The sequence below is a fragment of the Glandiceps talaboti genome, chromosome 2 (genome assembly GCF_964340395.1).
Source record: "Glandiceps talaboti chromosome 2, keGlaTala1.1, whole genome shotgun sequence".
Taxonomy (NCBI): Eukaryota; Metazoa; Hemichordata; class Enteropneusta; family Spengelidae; genus Glandiceps; species Glandiceps talaboti.
The window spans coordinates 8,856,744-8,878,739 of record NC_135550.1 but is presented as its reverse complement, the minus strand read 5'-3'; the positions used below and the strand labels follow the sequence as shown (position 1 = coordinate 8,878,739).

The 21,996-nt window shown below is 36.0% G+C and overlaps 1 protein-coding gene across 1 annotated transcript in view; it reads left to right on the top strand.

Moving 5' to 3' along the window:
- The first annotated feature begins 12,271 nt into the window (after positions 1 to 12,271).
- Positions 12,272 to 21,996, top strand: part of LOC144443699 (ATP-binding cassette sub-family C member 9-like) — a 65,813-nt gene continuing 56,088 nt past the window's right edge. Inside the window, exons 1-2 of the mRNA XM_078133242.1 lie at positions 12,272 to 12,451; positions 14,202 to 14,438. Of these exons, the coding sequence (XP_077989368.1) occupies positions 12,272 to 12,451; positions 14,202 to 14,438 (417 nt within the window). The remainder of the gene's footprint in view (positions 12,452 to 14,201; positions 14,439 to 21,996) is intronic.

Here is a 21,996-nt window from a genome sequence, read left to right as displayed (position 1 = left end):
AGTTGTCGAGATTAATTTCCGCATATTGTATGTCATATTAAAGCTTTTACATCAAAATGCAGGGACAAAATCATAGAAATTCTTTGCTACTTATAACACGGCTTCAGAGAAAAACGTTCAATGCGAATTTCAATTGATATAATTTGTTCACGATATAGTAAACAACATGCAATCCGGTACTCAAACTGATGTTTGTGTATTGGACTTTTCGAAAGCATTCGATAAAGTTGGTCACAAGCATTTGATAGAGAAACTGAAATACTGAAATGGTATGGTGTGAATGGCGTAACTAATAGATGGATACAAAGTTTCCTTTAAGTTAGTAATCGAAAAACAGGCTGACCCCATCACTTAATTCTAAAACATGATACCCCCCCCCCCATATATAATATTTACATGACAGGTATTTTTTTATAGTGACTCAGTGTGAACTGCTTGACAGTCTTGCCTCTACTTTATAAGACCCCGGGTTAGCACTATCATAATTACAATTATTGACTACACATAGTAAATATATTCCAAAAGGAGTTTAATAGCATGTTGATAGTGAAAGGTAGGGGAAAGCTTGAGAAGGGAATATATATATCTCTTATGGGGGGTCCTAGGGGCTCTACCCCTAGAAGTGCTGGAGGTTTTTAACTCTGAAAAGTCAATTTTGAGACTATTCAGACATTTTCAGAAAATAATTTCCAAGCTTTACAAGACACCACTAAAAAGCAACTACATAGGGCCGAAATATCTTTACAAAATACTTTGATAGCATCTTGACAGTAAGAGGGGAAGAGCTTGAGACTGGGATATGTCCATGTCATGGTTGGGGGTCCGAGGGGTCTCCCTCTAGAAGTCCTAGAGGATTTTTACTAAATTTTTACTTAATCCATGTTTTACAAGACAGCACCATCAAGTATCAGAAACTATTCTTTATAACTTACATAGGATTGAAATATGTTCCTTAAAAAGTTAAATGACATCATGATATACATGTAGTAAAGGTTAGCACATCTAATGGTAGTATCGTTAGTAGGGGAGATTTGGAGTTTAAGGCAAACATGTTACATCTTTAAAAGACAATATCATCTCAAATTAGGACATGGTGAAAATATTGAAGAGAAGGTTAATACCATTATTATGACAGTAAAAAGGTAGTTGGTGCATCTGATTGTTGGTTAAATGCATGAATGACCTCTGGGGGTTAGGAAGTCCTTGGGGGTTTCCCCTGACAGATCTGAAGTGTTTTGCTTCTATGAAGGCAATGTATAGCCTTTGAGGTAATATTCCCAAGCTTCGAAAAGCTAACGTAAATGTAAGTTTTAAATGAGTTTCCCATGTCACATAAAAATGGGTCCGTAACATTGGTATAGGGGCATTAATATTACATGCATAGTCAAGTCACCGGTATGTTAGAAAACTTTAGGTGGTCATAACTAGTGTATAATAGAAACTGGAATCTGATGTAATATGGCGATTTGTAGTGTTAATAACATGTAGTGTCCAAAATAGAAGGTGTATTAATCCCTCCTGACAAGTTCATACTGATGAGTAGAACAATTTAGATTAACTTCTTTTATAAACGATCTATGAAGAGTACCATTACGAAAGCTTGAAGTTAACTTTTGCCCCAAAGTGCAATATAAGTGAAGCACTGATTGTGAAACAGCCAAGCTTTTACATGACATGTTCTGTAACTAGTGTGGTAGCTAGGTAATACATGCATAAGTATATATGTATAGTTATGTTGGAACTAATAAGTAATATTAAAGAATTTATGTAAGAAACAGAGACAAGAACAAATATTTAAATGTACCATATCTCAGACAATGCTATATGCCATTGTACAAAGTATGGCTTAAATCACAGCCTTGGTTGACACCAATATTGGAGTAAAACATGTAGTTAAGCCATTCTCATACACGCTTTTGATTATTCTGTACATTTTGCTATTTACTCCATTGGTCAATAATATTTGAAATGATCCAACTTTAATTTTGGTGGATTGACAATTTTGACTCGTGTATTTTGTAAACACACCACTTTTGTAAGTCAATTAATATTCAATATTGCAATTTATGTCGAATGCTATTGTTACCGATGTTAAAACACATCGGAGTTGTAGACTTACTAATCTCGGTAAAAATAAATATTTCGTCATAACTGGAAAAGGACTTGTCTGAAAATGTTTCAATCTCAATGACAGAGATGCCTGGCGCTAGCGTCTTCCAACGGTACGTATCTCAGACCTCTAAGTCTGACTTCACATGTGTCAAGCGAAAGGTCATCTGCCATCTACTGAATAACTATCTAGCTTTTGAGCTGCTAGATTCATCGACTAAAATAAACCATTATCAGGTAGAAGACATCACAAAATAACTTTTTTATCATTCGTTTAATTTTGACCTCGACTGTACTAGTTTCTACTGAAATGTAAACATGGCTGCCATATTATCGCATCAGCAATTTTGACGGCGGTTTTGATTTCGCCACCAATATTGATCGTATAATATCAAAACTCCCTAAATGAACCACAGAGTACTTTCCCTTTCAAAATGAGGTAATTTTAGAATGAGTATTGTCGTTTTTATTGGTGACTAACGATGTCAAAAATCGTCCCCTACAGTGCCAGTATACACTTTCAGGCTAGGCAGAGCATATGCTGAAACCAATTGTATGATGGTCTTAGGTGATTGGAATGCAGATGTTGGATCAGAGTTTGGTGAAGAAGTGGATACCTTTTGTAATGATAACAATCTCATTTGTTCCGATGTCCAACTCTTGGGTACACACAATAAGAATAATTTTACCTTTTATAGTGAAGCACATCATTCGACTTCATGGCTTGATCACTGGATTTCGACCCCTGCAGCACACAATTGTGTACGGGATATCAAGATTCTGCATGAGTTCTTTGTAGTCCGTGGGCCAGAGGGGTTACTGTGCCCCCCCCCACAAACCTCCGACATAGGTATTTTTTGTTCATTAGAGTCTACTGAATGACAAAAAAAATGTTAACAGTGAAAATTTTGGGATGCACTACCTGTTTGGCCTCGATTTCAAATTACATGTGTGTCCCAGAATGGCGTCAAAAAATTTGAGGGTAGGGGTAACACATTGTCTTCCATATGACACATGCAAGCTCGGACTCTATTATCCATTATATATTTGGAAAGCTTAGGAATTTTCTTTCTAATGATATAATGTTTGCCATACATATGCCAAGAAATAAAATTTTTGGAGGCTTTAAGTTGTCGATTTTTGAAAAATCAACACTTTTTCCGAAAAATTAAGTATAAAGTTTCCATTCTTTTTTTTAAATAACATGATCTGATACACATAAGGGGTGTTCTTTATTCAGTTGAATGAGCTGAACAAGAAAAAGTAGGTTAACATTGAATATTTTGAGGGTTATTAATGATTTTCCCCCATTAAAACCAATATAAGCTATTATTTTGAAATACCGACAGTAGGGGTAAACTATCTTCTTCTGCATCTTAGGAGCAATGTGTTACCCCTACCATCAACCTTTTGACGCCATTCCGGGTTGCATGTAATTTGAAATCGAGGCCAAACAGGTAGTGCATCCCAAAATTATCACTGTTAACATATTGTTTGTCATTCAGTAGACTCCAATGAACAAAAATACCTATGTCGGAGGTTTGTGTGTGTGTGTGTGTGTGGGGGGGGGGGGGTTGCACGGTAACCCCCTCTGGCCCATGGATTATTGGGTCTGATCATTTTCCTGTGAACGTAGTATGTGATCTTCATGATCTTCAAAAATATAACCTTCAGTTTAATAATCAGGACAGATTTATCAAGAGCAACAATTCAAATATTGATTGGTCAAATGTCGACGGCATGTATTTACGTAATTACCTTAGTAGTACTGATGTCAGTCTTAGCAATATTCATATCAATAGTGAGGTTTTCAGTTGCCGGGACTCAAGGTGTAAGCAAAGATCACACCTTAACGCCATTGATACGCTTTATGATGACATTATTCATATGTTGTCCTCAGCAACGTCTGACTGTTTTTCTGTCAAGACTCAGTCTATGCCCAATAAGTGTGTTCCAGGTTGGAATAATTATGTTAAGGAACACCATTCAATTGCTCGAGATGCCTTTATTATGTGGAGAGACAATTGTATTACAGCTGAACACATTAAGCATGCTCTCTGTCGGATACATAGTTTACTATCACTTTTGTTTACAGCCTCTCATGTTCATGGATACTTACCTTCTCGTATGATGGATACAATCCTAGTCCCAATTGTTAAAGATAAAAATGGCGATGTTACTGACAAGGGAAACTATCGACCTATAGCCATTGTGACAGCTTTTTAAAAGCTATATGAAAAATTAATACTTGACAAGTGTGAGCAATTTCTGCATACAAGTGATTACCAGTTTGGTTTTAAAGAGGGACATGCGACTGACGTGCATTTTTAATGAAGGGAGTAATCGAATTTTATAATCGCCATAATAGCCCAGTTTTTCTCTGTTTTCTTGATGCCACCAAAGAGTTTGACAGGATCAATCATTGGACCCTGTTCAGAAAACTTATTGATCGGCGTGTTCCTACATTTATAGTGAGAATGCTTGTTTTTTGGTATCGGCATCAAACATTCCATGTCAGGTGGGGGTCGACCAATCTCTGACAGTTTTGAAGTCAGTAATGGTGTAAGACAAGGAGGTATTTTATTATCTTGGCTATTCGCAGTGTATATGGATAAATTAAGTGATTCTTTGGGCGAAGTAAATACTGGCTGTTACATTGCTAGTAAATGTTTAATCATTTGTTATTTGCATATGATATCGTTCTTATTTGTCCCTCTGTGAAGGGACTAAACAGAATGTTATGCTCTTGTTCAAGCTATGCTGTAACCCATGATATCATTTTTAATGCAAAGAAATCCAAGTGTCTTTATGTGATGCCAAAGCAATGCAAAATCTCTTGTGTACCACATGTTTATATGAACGACTCAACCTTGGCATTTGTTAGAAAACATATTTACCTAGGAGTCGTCTTGCATTATATTGGAAACGACAAAGATGATATCAAACGGCAAATGAGAAGTTTTTATGCTAGTGCTAATAGTTCAATTCGTAATTCCAATCATTGCTCTTTTGCAGTGAAGATAAATTTATTTAAAGTGTATTGTTCTTCATTGTACTGTGCTCACCTCTGGAATGTCTTTACTCCAACTTGTTTAAGTGAAGTCAAAGTTGTGTATAATAAAGTTTTTCGTATTTTGCTAGGGGTAAAGCAACGTATCAGTATTTCTGAAACCTTTGTGAGTAATAACATAATGACGTTTTCATGTAAGCAGTGGATGGCACGATCGAAGTTCTATATGAGATTACTGAACAGTCAGAATACTTTAATTGAAGCCAGTTTACCACCAACTGTAACCGATAACAAATATATTGCTGTTGTCCTAAGAGATTGTTTTTGACTTTTAATTGACAGTGTCTGGAATGTTTGGCTTCTTTCATCAGTATAACCTTTCCTTTCACTTGTTCATGTTACCTAAACTGTCTTTTGTCTACCTAAAATGTCGTATTTCACTTTATTTTTCTGTGTGTTTTATATGTTTTTTTTATGAGCATGTTCTCGAAGTAAATAAATAAATATATATTTATACGGAATACATATTGGAATGAACCATTCTGTAGAAAGGGTGCAGAATTTGGGTGTAAAGTCTGCAATCCTGTTTTGAACAAACACTTGTCATTTGGGCGCAAAATACGTGGAATTCAGACTATAGGACATATTACATTGCCTGTCAGATGTCAATGGTGTCTTTTGAAAAGTGGCAGTTTACTTCAGTCTCGTGGACTGATTTCCAATATGGCGTCGGTCACAATGCTCATTAACATATATTAAAAATCATCAAAAATATAAAAGAAGATGTGCTGACTTTGATAAAGTAATCTGACAAGTAGTATTTGAGGAGATGATGAAAATATCATTTTTGAAAAAAATATCGTAAAAAATTAAAAATCACCTTCGCATGAACGAATCTGAATAGCCTCCCCCAAGGAAGATGCACACCAAATATCAGCTTTCGCCGACAGCGGAGCTAAAAAGTGTAATGTATGAGTTGCCACAGACATGCAACTGTGACCAATCCTCTCTACACATAGCATCCTTCCTTTTTTGGAATGAATACTTCCAATCAGGATAACAATACAATAAAATACAATGCAATGCACTATACGTATAGGGTATTGCATGAGGAAATTCGACACAGCATGGCGTTAACAAGGTAGTGAAGAAAAATGACACAGCTATCATCCATCCCCAGCCTCCACCTGGTGGTTCTACAAGCTCTTGACTGCGTGGAAGTGAAGCAGCAATGTCCGTTGTATACGTTGAATTCCTGAGCTATTTCGAAGCAGGCGGTGCTGTCACATCTGGAATTGTGTCTGTCTTTACAGTTTGTAATTTTTGTGCACGTAAGTCACCATTCTATAATTTTAAGTGTAAGAACAAAGAATAAAGACAGCATGATAATCCCATCGCGTTTAACTTTCATAAAAAGTTTTAATTTCGCGGTGTTTCACAGTCGACCGGCAGAGGTGACACTCGGTTTGACCTTATGACGATATGCTTGTCCTAGTTGGCAGATCATGAAATGTGGGATAGTCGTCCATTGAAACAACATCTTTCAAAAATAAAAAAGGAAAAAAGTGTGTTGTTGGTACTGCTAGTGACACAAATTTACAGTCAACAGTAGGAAAGTAAAACAGTCCGCTTGTACCAAGTATGTATGATAGGTGCATCAGTAGTCTAGCTGCTAGATCAAATTTCGAAGAAAAAAGCCGCCAACCGTACCGTACGGGAATTGAATCAGGACCTCCAAGAAAGAGAGAGATGTATACGATGTATAATGATATAATAAGGAGTATGTAAGCTGGATGACGTCCTTCATACTTGCGACAGATTTTCGGAGACAATCTTCAATAAAGCTTGCATGCATCTAAACGAAACATGTACGAAAATTTGAATGAGTGGGGGCGGAGGTGTGGGGGCTAAAATAGGCAAACCCCGAGAACGTACACACTTTTGTGTCTCAAACATCTTTCACATTTATTTACTGAGTCCAGGCATTGAGAACAATTCACACAAAAGAGCACTGTGATAGTATTAAATATGGGTACAAGAAGCAAGTTTGTCACCTAAGATCTGTACTTGCTCGTAGAAAGGAAGTCATCGAATTTGTGTACCCTTGGTAAAAGATATACAACGAAGCGAACACCATGAGAATTTTTAATGGTGATGATTTTCACTTATACACTTTCACTGGTGATAAAACTAGATCACAGGGGGAGATGTGTTTTATCAATCAATGAATCAATCAATCAATCAATCAATCAATCAATCAATCAATCAATCAATCAATCAATCAATCAATCAATCAATCAATCAATTCGATGATACTCAGATTAACGAAACACGCCAAGAACAGAGGGACACGTGCACATATCAAGCTACTGACATTAGTCTAAAAAGGGAATTCGAAGGTTTAGAAATCAAAGAAGACAAACATTCTAAGATAAGTAATAAGAATGAAAACAAACCACTAGCAGTTTTCCGAGAAACGCCGTTATTCGCAGCTTTGTTGGTTTCTTATGTCCTCTATTCTTTTGGCTCAGGCATCGTATTCAGTCATTTTGTCGATGCAGGAATCAGAAAAGGGACAAGTAATGTAGACGCAGCCTTCTTGATGTCAATTATGGGTATCGTAACTTGTATTTGTTCCATAGCTACCGGTTTTCTACTCGATTGCTGTGGAATTGAGGGGGGTAGGATCTCCGCACATTGTTTAGGCTTTGTAGTATTTGCAGTCGCAACGATTATTGTACCAACCGCAAACTCTTACCCTATGTTGGTGGTAATCTCTGTCGTTCTTGGAATAGGCCGTGGTGTATTTTCAGCGTTGGATCCCGTGTGTGTTAAACAGGTTGTTGGTATACAAAGAATAACTGAAGGATTCGCTGTTGCTACCTTCTTTGTTGGTTTGGGATTTCTAATTGGTCCGCCATTATCAGGTTTGTGAAATATCTGTGATAGGAATATTGTTATTAACAAAACAAAATATCACACAGACTTAGGGTGGATATTTCATGGTCTCCCCCCTTAAAAAGAGAGAAAAGATTAATTGATAAAGCAAGGTCATTATCAATGAATCTTCGATTTTGTTAAAATGAACTACTATTAGGTGTACCTTGGTAAAGTTCGCTATGTTTTTTGTATTAAGCCAGAGTAAAGCATGGACACACTATGGTGATTGTTGTGATTGTGTAGAGAGAGAGGTAATGTGGGTGTTTGGAATGTGTCTGTCCCGTCAGTCCGTCCGTCCGTCCGTGTGTGTTGTGAATGCACTACAACTATTAACACAATAACTAGGCTGTTTGTTCGCAAAATAATGAAAATCTTTGTTTCAGGTAGATTTTGGCAAGGTCCATGCTCCATTTAGCCCCACTTCCCAAATTATATTTGCAAAGTCATTGCGTCTACACTTTTTATTCGTCTTTTGTCCTCGGCTTTTAAAGTCTACCATTCACACAGCTTCACTTCCTCCTAATTAGACTTTCATGAATACAATAATCGGTCGAGATCTGAATACAGTAAGTGGAAGCTTTGTCAGTCAGTGACAGTTCATGCATTTTCACTGTCAAATAAAAATATATCACAATTATGGTGTTAGACTTGACCCACCTAATCAATGTGTCTCTTATATGCGCATGCCCCCAATAATTCGTTTATCACTTTCTCAGGGCTTCACTATGGTTTGAAAACACCATCGACACCGCTTTTGATATACACAATAATTAACAATTAACACCTATACCTCTATGTTTGGTAATAGTTTTATACATCTTATAGCTAAAATGATGTAGGCTTGGTGTTTCACTGATTATGTGACATGTCATTTAATACACACACACACACACACACACACACACACACACACACACACACACACACTGAGACAACTTCCAATGCAAATTAAACAATTACAACTAATAACACTGAAGTAAAACACTCTGTCTATGTGCTACACTCATTTATAGCATTCATATCAAATGTAAAAGTATACTGTTCCATTAACTAATTGATTAGAAAGGCCACATGCGAGACTTGTGAACAAACCAATTGAAATAATATACTTTTACACTTTAAATTTATTCTATAAGCGATTGTGGTACATACAAAAAAACGCTTTTTAATACTTTGGTGGTGTTATGAATTGTACATAGGTGTAGTGCACGGTGGGCATGTAGAAGTAGTCAAGTTGAAATGTTGATTATCAGTTAGAAAACAAACAATTGAAGCTAGCCATCAAAATAATCAAGTCCATGTGTAATATTTTCATTAGAAGCCTGTTTGTAATGCTTTGACAAAGAAAAGTAATGCTTATCACTGCTCTATGTGATTGGGCAAATGATTCTGTTGTGTTTATTGTGTCTCTGTTATTGTTAGTCTAGAGTTGAAATACGTCTAGTTTTTTGTCAAAAAAACGTAATGTAGTGAATAAACACCAAGCCTACATCATTTTAGCTATAATACACACACGCCGTACTTAAATGACACTGGCTTCATTAAAGCCTGTGGCCATGTGATCAACTAGTTTTTACCTAACGAGTAAAGAAACTCATCTATGAACAAAGGTTGATATAGTCATTAATAATGATACAATGAATCATGACAATAAAATGTGAGAACCGATTTGTAAAAGGTTTCCTTCCTCCAATTCTCCTAGCCTTCCCCTAATAATTACTGAAACTCCCTTACCAGGCACACATTATCCTAAACATCAGAAAACTCTAGTGCCGTACACCTTTTAATTCAGTGTAGTATCTTTGTCTCCTCATATCTGTGTGTGTGTGTGTGTGTGTGTGTGTGTGTGTGTGTGTGTGTGTGTCCCTCTGTCAGACACGACTGTTATTTAATAATATTGGCATAGTTTCAAGTTAATTATAAATGTTATATTTCGAGTAGATGAAAATATATCGTCATATAACAGAGGTAATATAATAAGTTGATATTTTGTTGTTTATTTCAGGTTATTTCTGGGATAAGACTCAGTCATACAACACGTCTTTTTATTTTGCTGCGGGAATATTAATTGTAGGGGTTTTAGTCATGGCAATATCAAAATGGTATACAGATAATCGAAAAAGAGGAAGTCACACAGTCAACAACAAGGCTTCTTGAAGGTATCATACTCGAATGTATTAAGATGGAACTACAACTTTCAGACTTTAGAACACTTTGTGTCTATTTCTGAAATTTAAGTGCAACGGTTTTTATTGAAATTTCAGTTCTAAAGTCTGTACATGCGGTCGCACTTTCCTCAGACGTCTGTGTGACCTTTCTAAACATGGCAAACACCAGCATAAAAGGCATCGCACAAATATCAATTATCCGATAACATCTAATGTTGGATAATATATCAGATTTTGGACTCTTACATCGATTTTAGACGATGTTATCCGATAAAACTGCTCCCGGAGTATGAACAATCTGCCGTGTCGAATATGAAAGTCTAATATTAGATTTTAGATCTCTAAGCTAGATTTTAGACGATATTATCCTAAAAAACTGCTGTCGTGGGTCCGGGCGATGTGCGACCTCTAATATTAGATTTTTGGTTCTAAGAGTGTAGCATAAGGCATTTAGACGATATTATCCGATATTATATACGTATGCAATGTCGCGCTGTCCTCGATTTTAGATGACCATTAACTAAATAGTATGGCTGTGTGAATGTGTCTGGTTGTGTGTGTCCTATTGTTCTGTAATGATATTGTCCTATAATACTGACTAGCCGTCAAACATGACAAATGGTACCCGGAAGTTAACACGAAATTTGTTCATGCTACTTTATATTAAGTTTATGATTATCATTGTCAGAGCGTAAATTTTAGTTACACGAAAACAAAATGAACAACAGCAGCAACAATGACAAAGACATAAAAAAAAACAAGCAGAAATACACGGAAGTATTCCGCAGGTCATTATGTTGTACTAGTAAATAACCATGTAAACACTAACTTGTATGTATGTATGTATGTATGTATGTATGTATGTATGTATGTATGTATGTATGTATGTATGTATGTATGTATGTGTGTGTGTGTGTGTGTGTGTGTTGAAAACAAATAAATTAGTTATATTTGGTTTAGAGAAAAAAACATTATAAATGGTGCTCATTTTTGAATAAATCTGAATTATTATAAGCTCTTTCATCAAAGACGTATTCAATGAAGAGTACCTGATTATTATGTGATATTATATAAACAGCTATGTTATGTATTGTCAGAGAGTGTATTCCATTCATCGATGATATGCATGCAGTTGAAAGAACCCAATAAAGAATCTTTTAATTAAAAACGTTCGGGGGTGAGGGAAGGGGTGTCATACAGGACTGCATCCAGTATAGCTGAGTTTTATCTCGGTCATTTTTAGAATCGGGTTATTTTGCCTCTATATCACCAGTTTTAAGTATTTCGACCAGTTATAGGTATTTCGACCAGTTATTTCGTGTGTCACGTTGCTGACAAGTCCAATAAATTGTATACGTGTGCATGCATGCATGCATGCATGTATGTACATGATTTACGCCAAATATATTTATTTATGCAAAATGTTGATTGTGACCAGTGTCTATTGGAGAAGTTGAGACAATGGGAATACTTTGGTTACCTCATCTTTATCTTCAATGAATGCCGTGAATACTGAATGAAATTGAATGCAAATATAATCATACCACTTTCACATTTGAGTTACATGTAGACACATTTACATCCTACGAAAGATTGGGACCGTGACGTATTCTGCTGACCAGTTATGGCGTTCCCCAACATATCAGTCTCTCCATTTAATATAGAGATGACACAAAACGTCACATTGTCAGCGGAAACTACTATGGTTTTCAATGGTACCTTCTCCTTCGGACTTGAAATTGCCATCCATGGAGTTTTTCTCGTCGTCGCTTCTCTAGTACTCATATTGTTAGGGTGTGTCACTGACCTTCGTCAGTACAATTCTAAAATGTTATTACCGTACCCCTGTCATGATGGTAGATATATGTTTTCTCTTATAATGCTATTTACACTCTTTGTGGCTCTTGGTGAGGGAATATTGACGGCTTTGACTCGGGAAATGACAAATGAAGCCTCTCTATATCTACCAGAGATGTTTGCTTTGATTGGCGGCATTGTCAGCTTGGTTTATTACCACTGCATGGAGTACTGGAATAAACCAAAGATGGTATCGTTACTGTTAATCTACTGGACTGCAGCGATTGTAGGTGAAATATCAGCACTCTGCAATTTGATTCACGAGATTGGACATGACATTAAGACTCTCCGATTTGATGTGACCGTGCTGTTATCATTCCTCTATGTATGCTTGCTCATTTTCGATTTAAACATTATGAGAACAAAGGTGAGTTATAATGTTAGTTTTTTAATGATCACTACATCCACTTGTAATGTTATCTTGTTTACATTGCTCCTTGTTAATATATTTGGGACATCATCGATAAAAAAAAGACTTTCCCCTGGTCATTTCAGACACAATATGTATGCTATAATTAGGACTTATGGTGGGTGTATGTGGAACAACATTATTCAGAAACTAAATTTTAAAAATTCAACGGACAGTGGTTTGGGGTTGGGACGGAGGTATATTTCGTGTGAACTTTTAAATTGACACCATACTCAAATCACACTTTATTTTTCATTGGCGAAAAAAATAAAAGAAAATAGTATCAATGACTTTGTAGCACATCTTAGAGTTTGTGTTATCTAAAACAAAGCCTATCTACATGTACCTGTTCATTAATCCCAGTTGTTATCTTTGCAATCTGCACCATCATTTGGCTGTTGCTATGGGCGTGGTCTTTTTGCTAGGCATATTTGCATACATTTGTGAACGTTCATTCACTTGCCTACCATCCCTGTTTTTGTCTTTGCAATATATAACATCATTTGGCTGTTAATGATGCTAAGGGTGTAGTCATGCTTGTTAGAGCTAGTTGAGTCAATATATTCATCTACACATCCCCAAATGCATCTCCATTAAGTTCCAACCTAATCTGCCGAGTAGTTTTGAAATTAAAGACATTGTTATACCTTATTTGCATATCACTGACAAAATCACCATGTCATGAATAATCATCAAAATGCAAGAGGTATCCCTAGATATTGTTATGAAATTGAAGAACTAAACGAATGCTTTGTGATGCTATTTAACATGTCAAAGTGGAAACAATACTAGTTAGACTTTGAATCAAAATACAAGCGAGCAGTGTGGGATGGGTACGGGAGGGTGGTTAAAGACTAAAAGATTGTTATCTGGTGTTATTTTAATATGTCAAGGTGATAACAATACCCTTTATAGATTGAAATTTGAATTAAAAAAACTAACACCAAAAAATCCTCAAAGTATATTATTGTCATTCAAAATTATTTTATCATTTCAGTTCAGTATTCTTATTAATTTGATTTAAAGGTAGTGTTGTGGTTTGTTTCTGCATTTGTCAACAGTTAGTATCATAAACCTTTGACTAGAAACACATGTACCAGAAACACGTGTAGCTGGGAATTTGATATTTATAGCTAGTTTCTGCATTTGCAGCACAACAAATTTCTTTTAGCTCAAAACCTGCCCTGGAAATAATTTTCTTTCTGTCTTGAGTTGGTCAGCGTATTTTTTCAATACTTTTGGCAGACAATACATTTTCTCTATCGAAAATGCACCAGCCCCATAGAATTCGATTAATGGTATAGCCCTTAATTGCTTTGCCTCGCTTCTGAACAGCGCTTAAATCTCATTTCATATACCGTAGCTAACCTATCCCTAAGATAAGCATGATTGAACTTTAATTTCTACCTTTGAAAGTTAAGACATGTCTCCTACCTCAGGACACGTTACTCAGTACCATTTCTATAGACCAGTATCATGTGGCGCCATCTTGGCTAGAGTTAGGTTTCGATTGTAGCAAGTTCGAACGAACAAGTTTCAAAGATGGTAGTTAGAACGAGATTATACAATTTTCAAGATGACTCAAATATTGTACGATAGCTACACACTGATGCAATAGAATTATGACACCAACGTGAATGTATTGACCGTTAATTGATACGCCATCAGCTAATTCTGACCAATAAAAATATTACTTTTATTGTTTCAGTTATTTGGTTGGCGATACACAGAGCCCAAAGTTCCCAAGGAATTCAAGAAGACAGATCTGTTTCATTGTTTTCGATACAGAAATTTCTTGTCGCGACTACTTCACAGGTGTGTCAATCGTTATTTTGGCATAGCTTTGAAACGACCAATTGAAATGTCCGATGTTGGCTCTTTGCCACAAGATTTTGAAACTAAAAATACCTATAAGGAATTTGTCGAGGCCTATTGCATTGAAAAGGTAAGCCTTACTTGATTTTTTTCCATTTTCTGTTATATACATCTTTCGGCGACCAATTTACTATTAGGGCGGCCCTTTTTATTTTTCTGTTTCTCATCTCCCGACCGACCCTAATTTGCAGCTCCGACATCAGAAAAAAAAAGTTTTTTTATTTCCGACCGACCCCTGAGCACAGCAAAATTGTAAGGTTCCCCATGGCGTCTTAGGCCAGTTCTGCCGAGGCCACGACCTTGCGACATTGGCCCCCTAAAATTACAATTAATGAAGCAATAATTTTCCCACCTTGCGTCGCTTTGGCGCATTCATTTTACGGCAGACATCAAAATTATCTAAGTTCACGGCCGGACCAGGCCAGGCTCTGACTCGACGTGAATCCCACAAGAAGTATACTGACTGCGTAAGGGAAAGTTTTGTTGACATCATAGTATATGATACAGTGACAACGCGCAGTTCTATTGTTAACATAAAAAAATGCCACAAAAAGATCAACTTTGATAAACTTAATCTACAAATTAAAACATTTGAGGGATTAGATGAGACGTCGAAATGGACGTCTCTCGTCACATGTTTCATGTGTTTTGTCTACTGTCACTGTCGTGACCTCTGACCTAATCACTGACGTGTGCGAAACACTGAACTTGCTACCGGAACATCTATCTGCCATGCCACAGCTCAGAAGCCTTCGTGAACCAGATTTATGGGACAGGTTGTGATTTTCATTTGTTGATGGGTTAAATTAAATGCGTACATGTGTATTTTGATTCCGAAAAAGCTGTGTTAGGGGATCGTGTTGCATGATGTTGACAGTGCTAGTGACACATGTGAATGTTGGGCACTGAATCAATGCGTAATCACTGGCATGGCCACTATAGACGGCCGATGCATGTGCGCCCGGTCAGACATGAAGAACGAACTTGTTGTGCAAATCAGAAAAAAATTAATGTAATATTTACAGAGCATCCCAACTTTGACTTTGTTGATAGTTTTAGTTAAAGATTCAAGTTCTGAGTTTCAAGGACACCTAATGTCAGCTTTCCGTATCATTGCAAGTTTACGGTACGTAACTATGCTGTCATTTGATATAGCAGGACCAAATCATGATACACAGCCAGTAACGGTTAATTAATAAAAAATAAATTATTTCAAAGTTTGTTTGACTATTATTTGTAAGTTTTTCGTTCACATTTGGTACTTTTTAAAGTCAGGGATTTTTTTTCTTCAAAATGTCATGAATTTGAAGAGGGAATGATAAACACAGCAGTGTACTAACAATTTTAAAAATGAAACAAGTGGTTACAAGTTTAGGATTTCTCAAAGTTGTATTCAATCATATCAATCATATGTTCACTGTGACTTATTTTGAAGTTGTTCATTGTCCTTGTCTGAAAAAGGGAATTATAAATTTTAGCACTGCTATTCATTGGTATTCAGATTAAAAATTGTGACTACCTGGCTGTCCAATCTTTCTAAACAATATATCATTCATATATATATATATATATATATATATATATATATATATATATATATATATATATATATATATATATATATATATATATATATAATATATATATACATAATCTTAATTGCCTTCTTTTTCTAAGGTGTAATGTGTAGTACAAAATTTTCAAAAAAATAGCTTAATGGGAACTGTTATTATGAATGGAATTTTTTTATGTAGTTAGGTAATGGTCTATACGTAATGGAATATCTCAGACCACAGTATCTCTATAGTGGTCTGAGATAATTTATATGAATATTTCATAGACAATAATAATTGACCCCACTCCCTGTCAAATGACACCACTTTTTGGAACCAAGGGGCCTGTGTCCCCACTTGTTGGAAACCTTGGCAGAACACCGCCGTCTAACCCCCCCCCCCCTCTCACCCACCCACCCACCCAACCCCTTTGTTACGTCAGAGCAGCATGTGTCTTTCATCATGGCAGAAGCCGTTGAGGTTTGATGAGGGACAGGGCTCAAAATTAATACTGTCACGCGGTACATTTTGCTGCAATGTAATAATAGCTCAGAATATTTCCATCATTTTCAAAATTATGCTTAAAATTGGTAAAAGTCATACTGCATTCCTAATTTCTTGACCAGTTTTTAGCTTTAAATCTGTTGTATTATCAGGGAAATGACCGACTCCATAGCATTTCATGACCCATGGCATGCATGACCTTTGAAGACATTCTGATGTTTACATTATTACTTTTAATTACTTTTAAACAGTAAATCCCAAAGGGGTTCTGAGTTCTAGAAATATTTACATGTTATCTGGTGGATTATTTTGACAAGTTCACACTGAAGAAAAATGTTTCATAGAAGTAATGGTTTATATAAATGAAAATTCATCTAGCACACTGATGACAATCACGTAAGTGTTTCAAAAAGTTACATACTAAAGTTCAAATTGGATAACTTGAAAACATTGTTAGCGATGGCAATGCCACTTTGATTAATAGGACGAATGTATTTGTACTCCTGATAAAATTACACTTGTAGAGACTTGTAACATTCCATTGAGATTACGATAAGGGTGAGGTGTTTTTTTTGTTTGTTTCTCATCTCCAATGGAATAGTCAGGCGGGCGAAATAAAAAAAAAGGGGGGGGGGCAAGAAAAAAAGAGTATTTTTTCAGTTGTTTTCTCTGTCCTTTCTGTCCTGTTAGTCTCTATACAACTTCATTTCTCTTCTCTTTATTGAATTCCTTGTTACAAGTCTCTTTCCTTCATTTTAGCAATGTTGACAAGTCTGTAGAACAACTTTGTAAGAAGATGATTAAATACTTATCATCCTGATGGGTGTATATCTGTAGCCATGAACTATTGTGTAATTTTATCAGGAGTACAAATACATTCGTCCTATTAATCAAAGTGGCATTGCCATCGCTAACAATGTTTTCAAGTTATCCAATTTGAACTTTAGTATGTAACTTTTTGAAACACTTACGTGATTGTCATCAGTGTGCTAGATGAATTTTCATTTATATAAACCATTACTTCTATGAAACATTTTTCTTCAGTGTGAACTTGTCAAAATAATCCACCAGATAACATGTAAATATTTCTAGAACTCAGAACCCCTTTGGGATTTACTGTTTAAAAGTAATTAAAAGTAATAATGTAAACATCAGAATGTCTTCAAAGGTCATGCATGTCATGGGTCATGAAATGCTATGGAGTCGGTCATTTCCCTGATAATACAACAGATTTAAAGCTAAAAACTGGTCAAGAAATTAGGAATGCAGTATGACTTTTACCAATTTTAAGCATAATTTTGAAAATGATGGAAATATTCTGAGCTATTATTACATTGCAGCAAAATGTACCGCGTGACAGTATTAATTTTGAGCCCTGTCCCTCATCAAACCTCAACGGCTTCTGCCATGATGAAAGACACATGCTGCTCTGACGTAACAAAGGGGTTGGGTGGGTGGGTGGGTGAGAGGGGGGGGGGTTAGACGGCGGTGTTCTGCCAAGGTTTCCAACAAGTGGGGACACAGGCCCCTTGGTTCCAAAAAGTGGTGTCATTTGACAGGGAGTGGGGTCAATTATTATTGTCTATGAAATATTCATATAAATTATCTCAGACCACTATAGAGATACTGTGGTCTGAGATATTCCATTACGTATAGACCATTACCTAACTACATAAAAAAATTCCATTCATAATAACAGTTCCCATTAAGCTATTTTTTTGAAAATTTTGTACTACACATTACACCTTAGAAAAAGAAGGCAATTAAGATTATGTATATATATATTATATATATATATATATATATATATATATATATATATATATATATATATATATATATATATATATATATATATATATATATATATGAATGATATATTGTTTAGAAAGATTGGACAGCCAGGTAGTCACAATTTTTAATCTGAATACCAATGAATAGCAGTGCTAAAATTTATAATTCCCTTTTTTCAGACAAGGACAATGAACAACTTCAAAATAAGTCACAGTGAACATATGATTGATATGATTGAATAAAACTTTGAGAAATCCTAAACTTGTAACCACTTGTTTCATTTTTAAAATTGTTAGTACACTGCTGTGTTTATCATTCCCTCTTCAAATTCATGACATTTTGAAGAAAAAAAATCCCTGACTTTAAAAAGTACCAAATGTGAACGAAAAACTTACAAATAATAGTCAAACAAACTTTAAAATAATTTATTTTTTATTAATTAACCGTTACTGGCTGTGTATCATGATTTGGTCCTGCTATATCAAATGACAGCATAGTTACGTACCGTAAACTTGCAATGATACGGAAAGCTGACATTAGGTGTCCTTGAAACTCAGAACTTGAATCTTTAACTAAAACTATCAACAAAGTCAAAGTTGGGATGCTCTGTAAATATTACATTAATTTTTTTCTGATTTGCACAACAAGTTCGTTCTTCATGTCTGACCGGGCGCACATGCATCGGCCGTCTATAGTGGCCATGCCAGTGATTACGCATTGATTCAGTGCCCAACATTCACATGTGTCACTAGCACTGTCAACATCATGCAACACGATCCCCTAACACAGCTTTTTCGGAATCAAAATACACATGTACGCATTTAATTTAACCCATCAACAAATGAAAATCACAACCTGTCCCATAAATTTGGTTCACGAAGGCTTCTGAGCTGTGGCATGGCAGATAGATGTTCCGGTAGCAAGTTCAGTGTTTCGCACACGTCAGTGATTAGGTCAGAGGTCACGACAGTGACAGTAGACAAAACACATGAAACATGTGACGAGAGACGTCCATTTCGACGTCTCATCTAATCCCTCAAATGTTTTAATTTGTAGATTAAGTTTATCAAAGTTGATCTTTTTGTGGCATTTTTTTATGTTAACAATAGAACTGCGCGTTGTCACTGTATCATATACTATGATGTCAACAAAACTTTCCCTTACGCAGTCAGTATACTTCTTGTGGGATTCACGTCGAGTCAGAGCCTGGCCTGGTCCGGCCGTGGACTTAGATAATTTTGATGTCTGCCGTAAAATGAATGCGCCAAAGCGACGCAAGGTGGGAAAATTATTGCTTCATTAATTGTAATTTTAGGGGGCCAATGTCGCAAGGTCGTGGCCTCGGCAGAACTGGCCTAAGACGCCATGGGGAACCTTACAATTTTGCTGTGCTCAGGGGTCGGTCGGAAATAAAAAAACTTTTTTTTTTCTGATGTCGGAGCTGCAAATTAGGGTCGGTCGGAAATAAAAAAACTTTTTTTTTTTCTGATGTCGGAGCTGCAAATTAGGGTCGGTCGGGAGATGAGAAACAGAAAAATAAAAAGGGCCGCCCTAAGCGGTGGGTTGGGCCATATATGCATATGTATACTTTAATATATTCAATCTCTGCATGCAGGTGTTGACAAACACATTTATGTCTTACTGTGTCTTATCAGTTTATGGTAATTGTGTTTGATGAGTGTGTAGACGTTGTCATTCACACATTTTAGTTAACGCATTGGTGGTTATTTTTACAAGCCCCTCCTTAAGATGAATATGCATGAAAATTTAGCTATTGTCCTCTGTTTGTGCTTGTCGCTAATACGGTTCTCTGATTGACAGTTATTTATATCCTGATGACATTCGCTAGACCTCGGATGTTCCATCCTCGATAGCGTTGTTCGGCTGTGTGTCGTATTTTATCGGAAGCTTGAACATCCAAGGGCTAGCTGATAGACTATACGTTATGTAGATGGTATCGGTACATACAAAATAATTCATTTAGCGTCGATTTTAGTAAAGCGAAGTACCGAGGACTGTGAGAGAGTCTACTTCCCTCCCTGCCTCCCCTCTCTCTCCCTCCCCTCCCCCACCCCCCTCTCTCTGTATTTCTCTATCTGTGAACTCAGTATATCCTGGAATAAACAGTGCTGAAAACAAATGTATGTATATATGTATATATGTATATAGATATATATATGTTGATATATGTTGATATATGTTGATCAAATGATTTACCCACGTTATAACACAAGCAGTACAAGATTTTAGTTGTTGCAGAATTTTATACATATTTAAAAAAAAAAGTTTTCCTGTTTTTTTTTCACTTTTATATTTTTCTATTTGTTGATTGATTTGATTTGTTGATATATATATATATATATATATATATATATATATATATATATATATATATATATATATATATATATATATATATATATATATATATGTTGAGCGTAGAAGAAAATCAAGTCGGGTTTTTCGTCTCTACAAGCCTGGACGAGTGATTTACTGACGAAACAGGCTTGTAGAGACGAAAAACCCGACTTGATTTTCTTCCACCCTCAACATATACTCCGCTCTGCGTGCAGACGTATCGAGCACTGTGCTACGGACAAATCTTACCACTGACTTCTGATTATATATATATATATATATATATAGTTTTGATAGTTCTGGAACTCTTTCTTGGTTGTAACTTGGAGTTTCACACATAGTGCGATCATCAGACAACTGATGTCTACTTTCTGGGTGTGCTATATCCACTATATATATCCACTATTTGTACAGTAGTTCAAGAACAAAAAGAAGTCAAAGATTTATTCAAATATCTGTCCCTATATTATCAGCTATTGGCTTTTTATTAGTATAATATATTTGATCCTGAACATATCCCTCTGAGCCAAAATGTAATAAAAGAATTCATTTCATCAATTAGTAAAGTATTTGAATGGACATTCACTACTAGTTTTTGTCACCTTTTGGTATAAAAGTGTTGTCTTAACGAGCGCTACCCTGTTCTATTTTCAGAAAAAGTGTACCAGGCAAGATGACGTACCTTCTTTAAGGAGAGTAATATTTCGCATCCACCGCTTCAGTTTGTTTCATAGTTTTCTGATGAGGGTTTGTAGTGATACACTATCTATGCTACCTCCATTAGCAATACCAAGAATAATAAATTATGCCACAGAATATTACTACGACAAGCATGTAACTTACGTAAGTTTCTTGTATTTTAAGATGTTATTTTTTGTGTAGATTGTTTGAAAATTGAGCTGGTGAGTCCAGTAGCAACCCTCAGGTTCATTGGGTAAGAAAGCTTTCAGTAATTATAAGGCCTGGGCTTAAGAATATAAAAAACCCGATGTATTTCTTAAAATGTGACCTCTCCCCAATGCCCTTTTCTAAGAAGTGGCTCTTCCTTAATTTCCCTTCTCTAAATATTGCTCTCCCAATGCCCAAAGAAAGAAAGAAAAAGACATCAGGGAGTGAGAGATTACTCTGTGATCAACAGATACACTTGCTGCTAATAGTAGTAGTTCGTTAAAGCAATGCTTGAGACAGCCTAAGAGATACAGTTAACGTTGGTCGAACATCGTTGTACTACAAGCAAATGCGTCAATATGTAAATGAAAATATAATATGAAAGTGCATTAAGTGCATCGATTGCGCGCCATACGATGAGGCATTTAGAATGTGACCCTCTCTTAATTACTTTTTCAAACATTGTCCTCCCCTGAGAACCGATTTGTAAAATACTGATTCCCGGCCGGCCCTTCCCGCTCGTAATTACTG